The sequence below is a fragment of the Phoenix dactylifera genome, chromosome 7 (genome assembly GCF_051530095.1).
Source record: "Phoenix dactylifera cultivar Ajwa chromosome 7, Ajwa_hap1_PhDact_Kaust_v1.1, whole genome shotgun sequence".
In the NCBI taxonomy this organism is placed as follows: domain Eukaryota; kingdom Viridiplantae; phylum Streptophyta; class Magnoliopsida; order Arecales; family Arecaceae; genus Phoenix; species Phoenix dactylifera.
Genome location: NC_143196.1, coordinates 4562225 through 4576534, shown reverse-complemented (window position 1 = coordinate 4576534; position 14310 = coordinate 4562225). Strand labels below are relative to the sequence as shown.

Genomic DNA, 14310 nt, shown 5'->3' with positions numbered 1-14310 from the left:
TTCATTGCTTGGTAGGTGTTGAATTGGATGAGGCTTATGCTATAGCTGATTATACTTAGACGGCCGCAATCTAAATCTTGTTAAATTTTGTGTGCAAATTCAAATATACTGATAACTCAAAAAGAACTGCTGTAAGCTCGCAAAATATTGCATCTCTATCTGAAGAGTTTTTTTTTTAAGTTCTAGCTCTCTATACTTAGCTTAACCTTCCAATGGAGAGTTAAATACATCACACTAGATGATATAGAGTATAGTTATTTGAGATTCAATTCGGTATAGAAGTTTCAATTTGCCTTGTCTTCATAATGCTGAAAATTATACTTATTAAGTCTTAAGTTAATAATGCTATAATTTATATTTGTTAAATTTGCTTATATGTTTACATGCTCAATTGGCTCAATAGCTTGCTAAATTGTTATTTCTTTTAATTTTAGAAAAAGTTACAGCGGTGCTTTTTCAACTTTTCAAAAAATCTATATATATCTTAAAATTTTTATTTTTTTCAATTAGACTTCAATATCTGATTTTTCGCTCCAAGGCGCTCCAACCATCCATCCAAGCTCCAACACCATTAACGACATATATGAAATGACTAGATTATTTTAAAAAATTTACCATGGAAAAAAATCAAATTTGAGGAGTTAGATGATTGCCACGTGATCTCCTTCCCTTCTCACCAAAAAACTAACCCCTCTTCTAATCCAGACGAGAAGGGTCTTAATGAAATATTATGTTTGGACTCATATCACGTGACAATTATGTGTTTATGGATAATCTATTCTCGATTAATTTCAATCAATTGATTTACCAAAAAAACAAAAATAACGAACCCAAGCATCTGGACTAGAGCGGGCAAAAGAATAACATACTCAAAAATTGAGAATTGGTCATTAACCAGATTTTGAGATCACAATCATCTCTCTCTCTCTCTCTCTCTCTCTCTCTCTCTCTCTCTCTCTCTGCTTACGTGTATTGCATAAACAAATAAAGGAAGAGAACCTATGTCGGCAGCTCTTTACTCTTCACGAAGTATGAAGTCTCGCATTCACGACGAGTCACTAATATCCAATGACTAATGACAACTGGTTTTCCCGTGTCATGTACCTTTCTCAAGACTAAACAATCAATATAAAAATGATCCCATTTTTTTAATCTTGCACCGTAACGTTCCAGCGACATGAATGCTTCCGCCCGCTTCCTTGAAGCTAAACAAAAGATGGGGTCAGGAGAGGGGCAAAAACATTACACAAGAACCAAGCAAAGAGCAAAAGCTTACTCTCCTTCGGCCTCATCTGGATTAATTCTTCCCCAAGTCTCATTCTCTAAGCAGAGCCAAGAGGAGGTTTACTTCAGGTTGGCAGTCACCTGAGCTACAGTTCTCATGCCGAAGTGCACCTCCTTTTGTTCATAAAATACAAACACCCTGTACTAACGCCGATCTTTTAGGCCTGGCGCGCAGGGACTCGCATTCCAGTGCACCGACTCCATCGCTTGTAGGAGACTCGCATAAGACCTCCCCAAGTTCCCCACCACACGAACGGAAACTCCGAGGCTGCTTCCCTTCTGGCTTTTCCTAGTCCAAGAACGAGAGACGTCGAGAGCAATTAATATAGGCCAAAATGGAGCTATCTAGAACGAGACAAGTGGTTCTCGGAGCTTGCTTGGGCTGCAGTGCGTTTCTCCTTGCTTTCAAGCTTTTCCTCACCATCCTCTTAGATGCCAGCCCATAGGCCACTGCACCAAGTCCCACCTGCCACTCCCTTTGGCTCCTATAAATACCCACCCTTTCCCTCACCAAAACACAAGTCAAGTTCTGGTAGCTACAGACAATCTCATCTCCAAACATCTCCCAGTTCGCCCTTCTTTTTAAGTCTTGTAGAAAGATGAAGGTCCTCACTGCTGCATTGGCCCTTTTGCTGCTCATTCTATCATCCTCTTATCTCCAAGCTGTGCATGCCATGGCCGGCTCAGGTAACAATATCAGAACTCCTAGTGCCAAGCTCACAAAAAAAAAAAAAAAAAAACTCCCTTCACCTTATAAACCTTTCAATCTTTGGCAAGAGTCACTGCATTTGGATAGGTGGGTGCCACCCCACCAGCAAGTCATGCTTCTTTCCAAAATGAGAGTTTGTTCTTCATAAACTATTTTGTTGTAGCATTTTTTTGGGTCTGGTTTTGATGTTTGATTGGGTTGATGGGGTGGTTTGGTTTTGTTTTTGTGGCAGCTTTTTGCGACTCCAAGTGCAAAGTGAGGTGTGCCAAGGCCGGGGTGATGGACCGCTGCCTCCACTACTGCGGGGTGTGCTGCGAGGAGTGCAAGTGCGTGCCCTCTGGGACTTATGGAAACAAGGATGAGTGCCCCTGCTACAGAGACAAGGTCACCAAAAATGACAAGAAGAAGCCCAAGTGTCCTTGAGTCTTAATGAGCTTAAATGCTACTTAGTAGAATCCTATTGGCAAACTTATAATCATAAATTGGTGGTCCGGGTCCTGTAATGTTATTGGTAATAAAGTATGGTAGCAGTATGCAAATCGCTTTAGAAGAGAGTATGTTGGGTTTCATTGAAATAAATAATGGAAAGTAAAGAGAGAGCCAACATGATATGCGACCAAGGGAAGTGTGGAGCTCTCTCTTCCTATGTGTTTTGCTCCATGGTACGTTTCCTTCTTGGAATGGTGTTGTGGAGATCATCTTGTTAATTGTATGGCCAATTGGATTCTTATATATAGACCAGATCTCTCTCTCTCTCTCTCTCTCTCTCTCTCTCCCTCTCCCTCTCTCCCTCTAAAAAGATGGTGAGAATACCAACAAAATTCTCCCAATCTTCTTCACCTAAATTACTTCATTTTATTTCTTTAGATCACTATATTTAAATTAGTCAATTTAGCATTATGAAGTACTGGAATGATAAAGCTTAGTGGAGAGTGAACGGTGCCATTTGGTGTAGTGACGATAGAAGAGACAAATGGCAAACATACGTTATGTATGAATTATTTTGTCCACAAGTCGAATGTAAATATTATATTACACAAAAAGCATCTATAAAATCAAAACTGTAAGAAAAATATGAAATGATACTAAAAGAAAAAAAAAAAAAGCTAATATCAAAATCAATGGATGACTATTTGAACATATTAGAGGTTACGTCTTTGATAATAACTATTGGTCAGGATGAGATAGAATTTCCTATGCAGATCGTATGTGGCATATAAGTAACTAAATATCTAAGGCATGCTAAACCCATACGAGATTGACCTCGTCGTTTAGGTCACTGGTTAGACCGAGTTTGCATTAAAATATTAAAAATAAAAAATTATTAAAATAAAAATATATAATATATTAATAAAACTTTACATTAAATACCATTATTACTCTTTAATTATAGCACAAATAAAATAATTATGCGTTATATATTTTCAAGATCTCGTAAGAAAAATCATATATAAGTGTAGGAACCCATAGGAGTTATTGATATTTTAAATATTTTTAACAATAAAGTTTTGAAAAAATCGATATTTATATAAAATCAAAATTTATTCTAATTTTATTTTTGAATTAATTTAATATGTTATTATTAATATTTGATTATAATAGATAAACTTATTTACTATTATTCTATTACAATTTTTATTTTTATCTATAATTTTGTTATATTTATTATTATTATTATATTACTATAAATATAACTATATGCGTATATATTTAGAATTGAATTAATTTAATTAAATTATAAATATTTTCATATTGAATGAATATTTCATACTGAATAAATAATTTGAACCAATATTGAAATATTAACAAATTTTTTCCTCAATTTGAATTCATATGTACAACTCCTATGATAACAGTTGTTGAAAGAAAAATCAAAGACTTTTGGGCTTTTCTCGTGGATAGGTTATATTAATATAGAATAAAACAAAGTATATTTATTTTTTCTTTTCTATCAAAGAAAAAAGCAATTATTTTTATAAAAATAACGAACAAAATATAAAATACCCTATATAATATACATCAACTTGTTATCTAGTTATCTGAAATTATATGAATAAGGAAAGTAAACTATTAATGTAAAGTGCTAAGTATGGTTGAGTAGTTCTTCGGTTGTAGAATGCCTGCCGCAAGCTCTTCATATTTTTGGAAAAACTAGAGGAGGCTGGAAAGCATGCTGCTAAGCTCGTAGAACCAGCAGGTTATATAAAAGGTATTTTGCATGTATACCCCTAAAAATGTGATCTTTCATATTCACTTCTTGAAAATCACTAATTTGGCATTTATACTTCTCAAATCTCAAGTCACCATATTTTAGCAGTGTTCTCTCTCTGATTATATTTTCAGCTAACGTTGTTCACAGTTATCCATTTTTAATATAAAATGACACTAGTTTTCATTAATACATTAAAAAAAATTAATATTAGATTTGCATTAGAAAGAGTTATTGTTGCATAATTTTATATTTAAAACAATTATTTCAACCATAAGCCAACAATCTAACGGAAAGGATATTATTGTGAAAACAGGATAAATTCAAGAGTATATATATACAAATAATGATTTTCAAATAGTAAATGTGCAAACTATATATTTGTAGGGTAAGAGCATGCTAAACCCTTTTATGTGAACGTAAGCTGAAAAGTGGACCATCGCCATATGAAAATTGGAATCAAACTCCTGAGCTCTCATCTAAGAGATGAGAGGTAATACTGGCCCAGCTAACACTCAGTAGTGACACAAGCTCATCATAACAGCTGAGAAAAAGTTTGCTCACCTCAAGCCCTAAATCCATTGTAAAACATCCTATTATACGTTAGATTCCCATATCCATTATTATACTTTCTCAGTTACACTTTTTTAACAAAACTATCAAAAAAAAATGTTTTGTATCACCAGCCTGGTTCTTGGTCTTCACTACTGCATGGTTTTCCAACTCAGACGCACCCCTTTACAATGAGTCACTGTCTTCGTATCCGTGGGTGAGCTTGTATTCCAAATAGGCCGAGGGTCAAACTCCTTCGACCAGCAACAAACTTCAGTATAATCACACGAGCCATTCAAGTTGACAATATTGTTCGTAAAGAATCAATACAATATTTGCTTCATTCAATAGCTATAATTTATAATGGTTGGAGTCAAAGTTCATCGTCTCGGTACCGGACTCTATACCGGTGCCAAACTAGCACAGCATCGATACAGTACATAGTACGAAATTTTTTTTGGCATATTGAACCGATACAGTATAGTATACTCTGTACCGTTTGATTCGAACCGACGCAGCCACAGCATCCGCCGGCTTGTATGTTCCTGGCCCTCTGAATTTATGTCTCCAGAAGTACCATAGAAGATAGATATTACGAGACTTTAAGTAATCAATGTAATGGCGTCAATTTTATAAATATCCTCCGTCTCAACAATTCGCAAAACAAAGCTATACACAGATGATGGATGGAATTTCAAATGAACCAAGAAGGAAGAGGATATCTAGAAATTAAGTGAAGTTGGTTTCTATGAAAAAGGTCAGGGAGAAAAAGATACACTAATCTCATTCCCCATCTTCCACTAGATCTTTCAACAAATATACCCCAATGTCATTCCATATCTTCTACTATATCTTTCATCATAGAGTCCATGACTACAAGGCTATGGACGTGGACGTGATGTTATACATGGGCGTACAAGGATGGCTACACAAGGAAATTGTATGACTAAATTAAGCACCTTTTTGAAATGCTGATCTTTGTGCTTTGGTTGGCCAACTTAGCTCATTTGTGAAGGATAGTGTATTGAGAGCCTCTAATATCTTTATAGGCACTTTGAAGTAAGAGTATCGGTCGATGAGAGATAGGTATATTTAATTTGTTGTTAATGTTGGGCAAAGTGGATGTATTTGTTACCCCATGCCGCATATTAAGCAAGAAATGTGAAACAAATAAACTATGAATCTTTGTTAATACTGCAAAGTTGTATTCTTCTTTGCATCCAATTACTTAGTTCAAGATCCATTCAGAACTTGTTCTTTCTCTTAGGGAAGAAGGAGAGATTCCATCGACTATAATTGCCCTTGTGATTTTGTATAAAACATTTTTGATTTTCTCCTTCTCATGCAAAGGAGCTTGAATTATATTAAGAGCATATTTGAATATCGGAAGATCATGACAGCCTAATAAAATTCTCTGATAAAGATTTCTTTTCTGACAACATGTTTAGGACTGCATGGTAGAAAGAGATCAAGGCTACTGAATTTGGCAACTGATTCTTATTTTTCAAGGATAAGTAATACTTCTCTAAGGTGGTTTATCTTACCCCTGGCAAATTGGGATTTGGTACCTATCCAGCTAGTTCAATCACCATCAAATTCTTTGTTTCCATCATGATTTCAAAAGATCCTATTAGATTGATGAGATGCTTGTCATATTCATATAAGGTCTAACAAAACAAAAATAGATAATGGTGTATTTCTCTTTTCTTTTCTTTTCTTTTCTTTTTTTCTTTTGAAAGAAGGGAGGAGTAAACCCGAGTCACTTCATTAGTGAAATGAAGTTATATCCGAGTAGTGTAGGCCTCAATGAGTGTTTCTGGTCTGAGGTAGAACAGAGAAAAGGCAACATAAAGGAGCAAGCACTTTTACAAGATTATAGAGGGATTCTAGAACTTTATCCTTAACCTAGTGATTCCAAGAATGGACAAGAGCCGAAACTTTTCTCAGAACCATTGATGGACTAGCTGATTCTTCCAAAAAATTCTTCTATTTCTTTCCTTCCAGACCTCCCAAGACATAGCTGCTATGAGGGTGTGAAGGGCTAGGTGAAGATGATTTGAAGAACAACTTTGAAAAATCGAATACTGTAAAATCTCCTGAGTTTTCTCTAAATAAATGCAGCGAAGGGGCAAAGTAGCAGGATGTGGTCTAATGAATCTGGACCAGCTTTGTATAGCGGGCAGCAAAAAGACATGGACCTAGCTTTTTCAATTTCGAAGCTCTCCATTGCTGAGTTTGTTTTTGAGTGCCAGCTACATAAAAACTTTGAAAAGGGCCAGGTATTAGGTTCCTCTATAATTTTCTTACAAGTTTTCTACAAAAATTAGATGATTCATGACCATTCTCTATCTATGCTACAATTTAAGTGCAGTGTAGAATATAAATCCATATGACTTAAAGAGCATTATTATATAAAATTATTGATATCTTTAATATTTTATTTTTAATTTTATATATATATATATATATATATATATATATATATATATATATATATATATTAATGTAAATCCAGTCCAACTAACTGATCTAACAATTGAACTGGACCCAGATCCTTGGCTAGCTCGATCTCAGGTTCGGATTTAATAACTTCACCGTATCCTTATGTAAAAGCATGCATCTTGGATAGCAATTCTGTTCCCATCCATTACAATTATGCTATATACATTTATCCTCAACCTTAAGCTATATTCAATATTTAATATATATCCTGAGGTGGCGTTTGGTAACCCAAATGAAACCACTACGATAATTTTAGATCACTGACAATCCTTATCCTAGAATAATCTGATCCTAGATGATCTAAGATCCCCTTCACCACCTAGCCAGATCCTGAGCAGCTGGATGAACAGCTTTAGAGCCTACCTGGGATGCCTGGTAAAACTGGGCATTGCATCACATAAAAGAAGAAGTGAGTTTCCGATTCCAGCAATTCAGCTGGCATTCCATCAACCCTTACCAGAGTGAAAAATTCTGTGGCTGTAGATCTCACTAAAACCACGGTTGGTGGAGACAGTCCTGCAGAGAGCGCAATCTGAATGTTCATACAGATCAAAACTCTAAACAAGATAAACTATGATAAATTTGTAACCATGGGTACAAAATACGGTAGAATGGATTCTAGGGTTAAAATGATAATAAGGTCTGAGTTACCCACTAGCCATAAGTCAAATACACCCTCCAATTCTCACATGCTCATGGAGCAGCTAAAAGCAACCTACAGTCATTCAAGCCCATATTACATATAAGATTGGTGAGATGGCTGCAAACCACTGCCTGGATACATATAAGATTGGTTAGATGGCTGCAAACCACTGCCTGTATAGCTTCCATAGTTGGATGAAGAAGATGGGACTCCAGTGCCCATATAATTGCCATAGCTGTTTGGAGCAGCTCCAGTGCCTGTAAAGCTCCCATAACTTGATGCAGCATTATAAGGTGCAGGAGGGACTCTCTCGTCTGGGTAATGATATGGCCTCTGGGCATTCACTGGCTGACCATAGGAAGCATACGATGGTGGCTCATAAGTGGGAGGTGCATTGTAAGGGTACCTCTCAGGGTACCTTTCTGCAGCACCAGCATACAGTCCCCTCTCATCAAAAGCTGTAGGAGGGAGTTGCCTAGTTTCAGCAGCAAAAGCAGGCCTGCGAGGAGCATATTCTCCAGTGGCTCGAGGCTTTTTCGGTTGGAGCTTGGCAGCTTCCCCCATTCGTTTCTTATCATATTTAGCTTTCTCAAGCTGAGCAACCCGTTTCTGGAGAGGCTCAACAGGGTACTCTTCTTGTAGCTTGTAGTCTTTAATGCACCTGATGACTGCCCTTAGTGCACCAAGCTCCTGAGCATTGGGATCCTTCTGTGGCAAGTATTATTTTGAAAGAACTGGGTAAGTGTATCGATCAGAATGTGAGATTGACAATAAAAGAAGACACTATACACCAGAAGTAAATAATATTGCATAATGGGGGCAGGCAGATGGGTTCCAATTCTGCCACCAAAGACAAACATATAGTGGCACTTCAAGACTTCAAACATTTGTCCCTGAAGTTTTCTGGGAAAAAATAGTACATATTCACATATATTACACAAAAATATCAGATATACTAACCTGCACATTGCCAGTGCTTGTGCCCCCATTTTTTTTCGCATTTTTCAAGTCCTCTAAGTATGCCTTCAATAAAGGCACAGGCGGAAAGCTCTCAGTAAGCTGGAAAACATGTGCAAAATGAACAGCATCAATCTGTCTCCCTCTGTTAATCAAATCTTCAACCACATCTGCAACGAAGACAACGCTCTCAGAATCAACATACCAAGTAAATATAGAGCATTTCACTAGCTAATGTCCTAATTTCAATTTGTGACATTTTGTAGTTCACCTTCGATTGCTCTAAACAGGTATCCTTAGATCTCCTCTATGCCCGTACCTAGTGGGCACCCTAAAGAAAGAAATGGTCATGAGTCATTGGAACCCTTATGGTCAGTTTGTAGGATACCAACCTGGCATTTTTTGTGTTAATCCAAGAGAGCGGCAGAGCTGAGGTGCCTGCCGGCGACGAGAGACAGCAATGACGAGCTTGCAAAGTTCGTCTTCATCAAACCCTGGCGCAATGTTAAATGTTGCAAGAAGCTGTAGGAATGCTTGTGCTTCCAATGAATATCCATTAGAAGCATCTATGTCCACACCAGCCAACTTGGGCTTCCATTCATCAGCAATTGCCTTGGCCTGCTGCTTAATTTCAGAGCTAACAGGGTGATCAACACCTGGCTCAGTGATCCCCAAGAGAGGGGCGGCAGATTCCATCAATACAAGACAGCTTCTGCGCAGGCCCTGTAGGGCACTGTCCTCATTCCCTTGTAAATTAGATTGGTCCGGAGGGTACAATCCCTCCAATGAATCCAGCACCAATTGGGCTGGCTCAGGTGCATATTTTAATGCAAGAGAAAGTTCCTCACGTAGGGTGGCAAGGCTTTTCCAATTTTCTGAAATAAATTTCAGAAGGCCTTTTGCATCCATCTGTTCACAAAGTTGCTTCAATTGAGGACGGGGCTTAATCTCAACAGCCACAGCTTCAGCTAAATCACCTGATCCATTATCAGGATTTTTCTCCGCTGACGCAGGAGTTGCATTAGGATCATTGAGAGAAGTGCTTACCTTTTTAATTTTGCTTTCCCTGATATCAACTGGCTCAGGAGATGCCACCTTGTATTTCTTGCGTGCCTCTGCTATGGCAGAAACAGCAATATCTCTCAGTTCCTGAAGACGATCCAATGAAGATTGTTCTTTTGCAGCAACAGAAGCCTCTCTTTCTGCAATTAATGCATGAGTCTCAGATTGCTTTTCCTCAAACATCCTCTGTTTCTCTGCTACTTCATCAAACTTATTCTTTAATGACCTCTCCAGGTTGTGGACATGTTCTTCAATGTCGTCCCACTGGATCTTGTTTTGCAAAGACGACTCTCTCTGGGATTCCAGTTCCTCCAATGCTTTTCCAAGAAGTTCCAGCATAGATGTTGCCGATTCAATACCCAGAGTAACCTTTTCAATATCTGCCATAGCTATTTTGCAGTTGTCTATTAAACAACCTGCAGCACAGGTCATCCATGGTAAGCAAAAGGAGAAAAAAAAAACTAGCGACTAACTACTGCAAAACCAATTATTTTCACAACAGCAGATTAAGATGAACTTAAAAAAAAGATGCAGGTGCATGAGAGGAGGTGAAAATACCTTATGCAGGATAATTAACTGCTAACAACCGCATAAAAACATAACATCATAGAAGTTACAATAGCTCTGGTTAAACATCATTTAACTTTACAAGAATCGAAGACAATGCCCAATAGATATTCTGTTTCTTTTTTAAAAGAATTTCTGGTTGAATAGCACTTGATATTCATGTTATGATTTTCTTCAAAGGAAGGGTTGGGTTTAGATAGAGAACGAGATATGCTTAAAAATCCCTAGTCAACCAACTCTACAGATGCATTAACAACTTTTCGAAACTACCACGTGCTAACTATTAGCTTTGCTTTCAAATAACCTCTAGTCTTTTGCAGACTTCTGAAATTTCTCATAACTCAGTGACCATAAGGCAAATTCCACCAGCCCTGAAGCCCGAAACTCGGGGTGTATCGAGACTATTGGAGTTGGAACACTAATCTCATGCTTATGAGAAGGAAAAAGTGTATCACAATTACTCCTCTATTTTGTTCAGATATAGAGCTTTAAAAATAACAAGAATCAACTAAATCAGCATACTGTATCACAATTACTTCTCTATTATGTTCAGAAGAAGAGCTGTAAAAATAACAAGAATCAACTAAATCAGCATTCCTCCTTCCTGAGTTCTAAACAAAATGGACAAACAAAGATCACCGACCATAACTCAAAGGAAAAGGAAAAATGCATAAGAGCTGGTTTTTATGTAACACAGGTTCTAAAAGTTAGAGTCACGTTTTCTTCTAAATCAGCTTTCAGGAAGGTTGAAATTTTGCAACAAAATGTAAAAGTAAATGCAACAGTCTTCAGTGAAATTTTAAGATATGCTGTAAAACTTCATTATGTCTCGATTTGAATAAATAAGATGTCTACTCTATGCAATTCCCAGATGTCAATGAATAAAGTAATAACTGCTGCAGGTGGGTTGAGCGCCCAGATTGCCCAATCTGGACTTGGCTCAGACTCCGTATGGATCCCAAACGTAGACCGATATATTAAATCACATTAGATAAGGCCCCTACAACTTTGGACTTGGTTCAATCTATTAAGAAAAAAGTAAACAGTTTAGCAGTCAGTTGTAATCCATAAATGTAGACCTAACTTAAACTGGCTCATTAGGTTAACCTGCCTAAATAAATATGTCCTTCCGCTTTCCACTAGCTTGACAATGGTGAGCCTTGGCGTAGCAGTACAGTTGCTCCGTCGTGATCTGAGCATCATGGGTTCGAAACACGAAAACAGCCTCTTCGTATGTGAGGGTAAGTTTGCGTACATCTAAACCTCCCAAACCCATAGCAGCTGGAGCTGAGCTGCCTTTTTTTCCACTTAACCCTCGCTTTAGACTAGGGGCAGCACAACCATCAAAGAGCTAGCAAATGCCCAGCCACTTTGCATCTCTAAAGCCGATTGGGAATGAGATGGATTTAGGTCAAGACCCTAGACGTAAAGCTAAAATTCATATAAATTTCAGTTTTGCCTGGATTTCAAATTAATCCATTGGACAAAAGCCCAACACAAAAACCTAAGACAATTAGATCTATTAAAATTTCTCTCTCTATCTATCTCTCTCTCTCTCCCCGTCCCACCCAAATCCATCCATCCATCCACCTTCCTCAATAAAAACACCATTCTTCCTCGGCTCCACAGAACACAACCAAAATTTTCGCCTAACATTGTAGAACGTATCAAACACAAAAATATTTCCTTAACTAGGTCTCACAATTTTTCAATTATAGACACAACACATGCATATTCAGAGACCTTTTTTTCATTTCTTCAATCGCAATGCCATATACCCAAACGCACTCTGAAAGTAGATAAATTAAAACAAACGGCAAGTCAATGTTACATTCAAGCAAAGAACTAAAAATTCACTTTCCATCGTACTGCAACGATTAAAAAATTAACACAATCAAAGAAATAGAAAATTCACTTTTCGGTGTTACTGCTATGATTAAAAATTATATTTAAGCAAATAAATACAAATGCGCATTTCCTGCTACTATTCTATTTAAAATATTCAAAAAACTCTAATTTAACAGGTGCCCATATCACAAGCAATCGGACGCCCAAAAAACCTCACGAGATGAAGCAAAAAGATTTTCATTAGGGCATCGAATCATCAGCTGAAAGGATAGAAGGAGAGCAAACTCTGATTCCTGTCCCAAATTTCATCAAAGAAAGATGGAACTGAGCTCACCAGAGCAACAAAAAAAAAAAAGTAAAATAGGGCATCTTGTTTGGATTAAACGTATGTTGATGCCTTCAGAGGAAACCTGATTTCAGAAAAGCGGATTGAAATCCAAGAGGAAAGAAGAGAAAACCCATACCTTCGGTGATGAAAGAAAGAGGCGAAATGGAGAAACCCTTGAAGGATCGGGGCGGCGAGAAGCCGGGGCTGGGGGCGGGATGGCGGGGGGGGGGGGGGGGGGGGGGGGGGGGGGGAGTGAAAACCCTAGAAAGAACCGCCTTCGGGAGCGGCGCAAAGGAGGCAGGGAGTCCCGGTCGCGAGGACGGATATGGTGTTCCCGCGGGCTCAACGCTGGAGATATCGAGTTCGTTTCTCATCCGACGGCTAGGAACAGCTTAACGGTGGGCGTAACCTTGGTTCGGGTTTGGGCTTGCCATAACCTACGAACATTCTAGTCTCTTTTCTCTCTCTCCCTCATATCTTCTCTCTCTCATCTCATATTTTTTTGTTTTCTTTTGGCTCCAACCCATATTTCTGTTTTTTTGTTTATTTTTATCTCATCTCCTGAGAGTACCTCTCTCCCATTTTTTAATAAAAATATATATCTTCATCTACTCAAAAGGAATTGTATACGATGGCACTTAAACAACCGCACACTCGAAGATGCCACCGAGTGTGCGGTTGGGTGGATCTAGAGAGCATCGGTGGCATAGTTGAGTGCCACCTCTTGCTTCGAGATATTCGAACTATGGTAGGTGGAAACATCATTTTTTAGGTCAAGCATATATATAGAGAGGCCAATGAAACTGCATATTGGGTAACCTCATATGTGGCTGACCACTATGAAGCTCTATGGGTTGGTGAGAAGAAGTTGCCTATAGCACTCCGTGACTTATTATCTTTTGATTTCTTTAGGTGTATTCATACTAGAAGTGTACATGTCATCTGTTGTAGCCAAAAAAAAAAAAAAATCTCCTTCTACATCTCATATATTGTTCGTTGATGACTGCTTATTGATAGTCAAGCCGACAACCAAAAACTATCTATGCCTAAAAATGATCATAGATTTTTATTTTGCATTATCAGGATAGGCTATCAATGAAGCTAAGCAACCTATCACTTGTAGTCCAGCCACGCCTTCATCTGTCAAATTACAAATCAGGCGTATCCTGCAAATACACTGAAGGGAGTGTGGCAATACTTGGAAGTGCCCTTATCATTCTAGCAGACTTCAATTATCTTTTGGAAAAGGTGGCAAATAGAATGCATGGATGGCAATGGAAGGCTCTATCCTCTTGCTCTAGCCAGTATTAGCATGCATCTACCCTTATATACTCTGTTTAGTGTAATAAGAGGTATTACTCGGTGCGATTGGACATGATTTTTAGATAGGAGAACTATAATGAGGAGGATGATAAACCCAATCATGATCTACTAAAAGGAAAGTAGCTTTATTGCTGAGTCTTCAATTTATGTTCCAAATACAGTTCTGAAAAAACATGGGAAAAGAGTTTAGAAATTTCTTGTGGGGTCATTCCTATGAAAAGAAAGGTCTGCACCTACAAACTTTCCAGCAAAACAACATCTCTTGCTGACCAAGCTTGCTGCAGAGGTAGTGTTACAAAGACAAATCATTATGGAGTCAGGTTGCA

At 37.8% G+C, this 14310-nt stretch overlaps 2 protein-coding genes across 4 annotated transcripts; one reads left to right on the top strand and one right to left on the bottom strand.

Moving 5' to 3' along the window:
- Positions 1-1807: 1807 nt before the first annotated feature.
- LOC103705262 (peamaclein-like) lies at positions 1808-2729 on the top strand. Its single transcript, XM_008788913.4, has 2 exons — positions 1808-1971; positions 2226-2729. The coding sequence occupies exons 1-2, from the start codon at positions 1884-1886 to the stop codon at positions 2414-2416; spliced, it is 279 nt and encodes a 92-aa protein (XP_008787135.1). The 5' UTR covers positions 1808-1883; the 3' UTR covers positions 2417-2729.
- Positions 2730-7814: 5085 nt separating this feature from the next.
- LOC103705329 (FRIGIDA-like protein 3) lies at positions 7815-13108 on the bottom strand. 3 transcript variants are annotated; one of them, XM_088701050.2, is made up of 5 exons: positions 12798-12946; positions 9904-10334; positions 9249-9765; positions 8860-9026; positions 7815-8607 (listed from the first exon to the last, which is right to left on the bottom strand). In XM_088701050.2, exons 2-5 carry the CDS (start codon positions 10303-10305, stop codon positions 7993-7995), a joined length of 1701 nt encoding a protein of 566 aa, XP_088557176.1. In that variant the 5' UTR covers positions 10306-10334; positions 12798-12946; the 3' UTR covers positions 7815-7992. The 3 variants fall into 3 exon arrangements, with proteins under 3 accessions (XP_088557176.1, XP_038983412.2, XP_038983411.2); XM_039127484.3 differs by having other exon boundaries at positions 9249-10334; positions 12798-13108; XM_039127483.3 differs by having other exon boundaries at positions 7815-8604; positions 9249-10334; positions 12798-13093.
- Between the last annotated feature and the right edge of the window lie 1202 nt (positions 13109-14310).

Coding starts and splice junctions, on each gene's coding strand:
- LOC103705262 (XM_008788913.4), top strand. CDS start 1,884: ATGAAGGTCCTCACTGCTGCATTGGCCCTTTTGCTGCTCATTCTATCA. Junction 1,972..2,225: donor GCATGCCATGGCCGGCTCAG/GTAACAATATCA, acceptor TTTTTGTGGCAG/CTTTTTGCGACTCCAAGTGC.
- LOC103705329 (XM_039127484.3), bottom strand. CDS start 13,035: ATGAGAAACGAACTCGATATCTCCAGCGTTGAGCCCGCGGGAACACCA. Junction 10,335..12,797: donor TCTTTCTTTCATCACCGAAG/GTATGGGTTTTC, acceptor CCTGTGCTGCAG/GTTGTTTAATAGACAACTGC. Junction 9,027..9,248: donor ATTAACACAAAAAATGCCAG/GTTGGTATCCTA, acceptor TCTTCGTTGCAG/ATGTGGTTGAAGATTTGATT.